The sequence below is a fragment of the Typha angustifolia genome, chromosome 14 (assembly GCF_048772165.1).
Source record: "Typha angustifolia cultivar Huaian chromosome 14, ASM4877216v1, whole genome shotgun sequence".
Classification (NCBI taxonomy): Eukaryota; Viridiplantae; Streptophyta; class Magnoliopsida; order Poales; family Typhaceae; genus Typha; species Typha angustifolia.
Genome location: NC_133252.1, coordinates 4,426,696 through 4,431,251, shown reverse-complemented (window position 1 = coordinate 4,431,251; position 4,556 = coordinate 4,426,696). Strand labels below are relative to the sequence as shown.

General features: G+C 52.2%; 1 protein-coding gene across 1 annotated transcript; it reads left to right on the top strand.

The window, feature by feature from the left end:
* Positions 1-1,184: 1,184 nt before the first annotated feature.
* LOC140775662 (uncharacterized) lies at positions 1,185-3,525 on the top strand. The gene is made up of 3 exons (XM_073119051.1): positions 1,185-1,439; positions 2,022-2,399; positions 3,067-3,525. The coding sequence occupies exons 1-3, from the start codon at positions 1,185-1,187 to the stop codon at positions 3,523-3,525; spliced, it is 1,092 nt and encodes a 363-aa protein (XP_072975152.1).
* The last annotated feature ends 1,031 nt before the right edge of the window (positions 3,526-4,556 follow it).

Genomic DNA, 4,556 nt, shown 5'->3' with positions numbered 1-4,556 from the left:
TGTACGGTTGAACACCCAACCAGCAGACTCCGTTAGCCAATCTAAAACATCAACAAGAGGTCAGGAGGAGAGCACTTAACGGTAGCCTGCGAACTAATGGGAAGAGGGATGCTGTGCCGCTAACCTGCGAGCAAAGCAGCCCGCACTCCAAAGAAGGAGCGCTACACCAAGGAGTGGACAAAGGCAAGGCCAAGGTAGGGGAGAACTATACTACCTCACGCCATGGAAGCTCACAAAAAGTGGCACCCAAGCAAATAGTCAAAGGCAGGAACAAGAGAGATAATACACCAAGCACAGAAGCAACTGCCGCGGTGGAGCCTACACCCGACACGTGGAATGACCAATTGATAAGAAGTGACAGCACATGGGGAGAAGTAGCTAACATACACACGAACGAGGTGACTACCCAAACCAAGGGAGTGGCTACCATAAATGGGATTGACATACGCCTTGGCTCAGGCCATGCAGGGTCCTCTCGCACTACGTATATCAAAACCATTAGGAGGCCGGAGCCAACGTCGAAGTTTACGCCCACATATCCGCCAAAGATCTCCCAAGATGGGATGGCAACCTTCAGGACCAAGCCAAAAGCGTACAAGGACCCTAGTTCTCAGGCGCACCACGACGGATTGGTACTAACTGTCCGGCAAGCGCTCCTACCAACCCTACAACAGGATGGTGAATGCAGCATGGACGTTGATGAGACCAACATGCAACTGGCCCTGGTGGTCCCATCCGCAGCCATACATACTAAAGCTGTGTCCATGGAGACGGACGGCAACACTAGCGAGCCTGCATATGGCATGGAAAGATCACCTTTCTCCAAGAGAGGCAAGTTGCACTAGGACCTCCCCCCACCCTTAATAGTTTACTTATGAATAAAGCTTTGATATGGAACTGTAGGGACGCAATGAAAAGAGAAGTTTTGGATAGATGCCGTGACCTCAACCGGGAGCACAAGATGGAAATCCTGATATTGCTCGAAACCTATGTGGACTGGGCCAAGGCTGCAACGGTGGCTAAAGCGGTGGGAGATGCTGGTCTTGGTTCTCGTGCCGGAGGTCGAAAGCTCCAATGGGATCATCATAATGTGAAAGATCAAGCTGGGGTGAGTAGATGTCCTAGTGATCTCGTGCTACGCAGTCCATCTAGTCTTCACATCCCAAACTAGCAATACCACGAACATGTCGGTGGTGTATGCAAGCAACAACCTAAGAGAACAACGAAACCTATGGGACGAGCTCCTCCAACTTGCCGCCATTGACGTCCCTTGGGTGGTGGCAGGCAACTTCAATGCCTACCGCAGCACCAACGAGAAGAAGAGCTGCGGAACGATCGAGCTCGGGTCGAAGAGGAAAGCTTTTGCGGACTTCACCGAAGCTGCTGGGTTATGCAACCTTGGCTTCGAAGGGCTGCCTTACACCTGGTGTAATAACCAGGTAGGGAGCCGGCAAATCTGGGTGAGGCATGATCGGGTGCTGGCAAACACCAAGTGGCTAGGCCTGCACCCCATGGCCAAAAGCACCTAGACCGCTCAGCCTCCGACCATGCCCCGCTGTTGCTGTCGACCCCGACGACAAACTCTCTCAAAGCGCGACCGTTCGCTATGAATTGCTCTGGCTCGAATACAAGAAGAGTGAGCAAATAGCAAGTGAAGTTTGGGTCGGGTGAAATCGAGGCAACCCCATGCACACCTTCACACACAAGATCTAACAACTCCAAGCAAGATGAAACGATGGAGCTAGGTAGCAGTGGGTGACCTCGAAGCCAAACTAGCCGACGTCTGCCAGGAGTTAGATGAGTCCGAGTGCTTGGATGCAGTCGGGAATCTCCCCGCAGAAGGGCTCGCAAGGCTCCGCAGTCTCTATAACCACAAGTCTGCCCTTAGTAGGTAGATCAATATTAAATGGCTACAAAGATTGTGGCTCAAATGGGTGCAAGAAGGTGATCGAAACTCCAAATTCTTCCACCTCACGGCGTTGATTCGCAGACACCGAAATATGATCTCGGGCATCTTCCAGGAAGACGGAAGATGGGTCCAAAGCAAAGAAGTGGAGAGGACCTTCCAAGCATTCTACAACAAGCTCTGGGGCCCGGTTAGCAACAACGAAACTCAGCACACCAGATGGCCACCCCTGCAAATGATATCGACAGAAGAAGCCGAGAAGCTCATCAGCACCGTCTCAGTGGAAGAAATAAAAAAAGCACTGTGGAGCCTCCCGCGGGGCAAAGCACCAGGTCCACACGGTCTACAAGCAGAAGTTTACATCAAATTTTGGGATGCCATGAGCAGCGGCCTTTGCGAAGCCATAAGTCATTTCTTCAACCATGCCTCCATGCCCCACCACCAGGGAAGAACCCTAGTGACCTTAATATCGAAGAAGGATAGACCTACAATGGTAAAGGACTTTCGTCCAATCTCGCTGTGAAATTTCAGCTATAAGATTATCTTTACAATCTTAATAGACCGCATGAAAGCCCTTCTCCCTCGGCTCGTTGAGCCGGAGCAAGTGGCCTTCATTGCCGATAGAAGTATTTCGGACAACACTCTCATGGCCCAGGAAATCGCACACTCGATGCACAACACCAGAAGCGAGCCGTAGTTGCTGATGCTCAAGCTCGATATGGGGAAAGCCTTCAACCGCATTAGCTGGGCTGTGGTTTTACAAATGCTGTCTAGCATGGGATTCCCGGAGTGGTGGTGCAACTAGATCAAGGCATGTGTTAGCTCACCGAGGTTCGCCTTTCTGATCAACGATACGTAGTCGGAGTGGCTACTGCCCCCACCGCGGCCTTCGATAGGGCGACCCACTATCCCCATACCTCTTCATTTTGGTTTCTCAGAATCTGATGAGCCTACTAAACGAGAAGACAGAGTCAGGCCAGCTCTTCAGGTTCAGAGCAGGTGACGTCCAGCTAACACATATGCTATATGCGGACGACCTGTTGGTCACCGCCCAAGCTATGCCTACCACCGCAACGTGTGTCCTCTACTGCTTGGAGGAGTATTCTTGGTTGACAAATCAGAAGGTCAACCTAGAAAAATCAGAGCTTTTCCTACTGTAGTGGATCAAGCCAGAGGAGAAGGAAGCAATATGCAACTCGCTTGGATTAAGGCCAGCATGCATGCCCTTCAACTACCTTGGTGTCCAAATTTTGGGCCAGCGAATCAAGGTGAGGGAGCACAACCGCTTAGTTGATCGCGTTGCGAAGAAGTTGGCAGGTTGGAAAAGAGGAGTCCTCTCAATGGCCGACAAGCTCATGCTCATCAACGCCACCATGCTGGCTATACCCACGTACTGGATGGGTAGCACATGGCTATCGGATTCGGTCCTGGAATCCATTACCAAGAAAGCACGAGCTTTCCTATGGGACAATAGTGGCGGATGCGGTATGCACCTCATCGACTGGGATACAGCTACGTGCCCAAAGGAAGAAGGTGGCCTAAGCCATAAGAAAGCTTATGTTGGCACGTACGGCGCTCGTCGGGAAGTTGCTCTTCCAAGTGCCGAATCAGGAAGATAAGCCATGGGTCCGCATCCTTAAGGCAAAATATGGAGTGCTAAACCCTTGGGATCCGCACATACCACCTAAGGCCTCCTAGGTATGGCAGGCCCTAATCGCGACTGCCATCACCATGCAAGAGGGTTGCTGCAAGTTGGTGGGTGACGGTCGCTCAACGCGAGCTACAGTCAACCCGTGGGTCTCGCTGATATCATGGTCCCGGCAATCGCGTTGCATGCATCCCTGTTGGACGAGAAGCTGATGGTGAGCGACTTGACCTCGAAAAAAAGTTGGCCAAATGCCAAGCTAGTGGCCAATGCAGGTTCTGATCTCGCCTTCAAAATCACAATGACCGTGAATATACCGAGCATTGAGTTGGACAGATGGATTTGGTGGCCGCACCAGGGAGGCGAGCCATAGGCCAAAGCCATCTACACCTACCTTTAACCCTGCCGCTAGCCTAGATGGGAAAGATGGCAAGTGTTGTGGCAGTTCCCGTTGGCGTCGAGAGTTCACATGTTTGCGTGGAAGCTCTGTTGGGGCAGATTGCCCATCCGGGCCTATCTGCATGTGCTCCGAATCAGGCCGAACGAGAATTGCGCCTTATGTGGCATCCATCCAGAAACCATAGACCACCTATTTTTCTCATGCAGATACGTGCTGGAGGTGTGGGCTCAACTGGCTAGTGAACAGGGCTGGACTCCCAATGAAAGGCGTCATGTAGGACCAAACTGGCTTTGCAAAGAATAGGATAGGGACCGAGCAAAGGACACTGCATGCAAGGCCCTCATCACGGCAACCCTTTGGACGGTTTGGAAGCAACGGAATGCTCAGGTCTTCCGGGGTGACAACGATCAACCGAGAACGGTAGTGCATAAAGCGGTGCAACTCGCACGGGACTATGCCAAGCCAACCCGGTCAAAGATCAAGATGGCTAGGCCAAGGAAGGAATGTAGATTGTTGGCCCCGCCCCCAGGCTGGATCAAGGTGAACGTGGACGGCGCCTACTCACCGAGCGACTACCAAGAGGGAGCTGGAGCCGTGCTCAGATC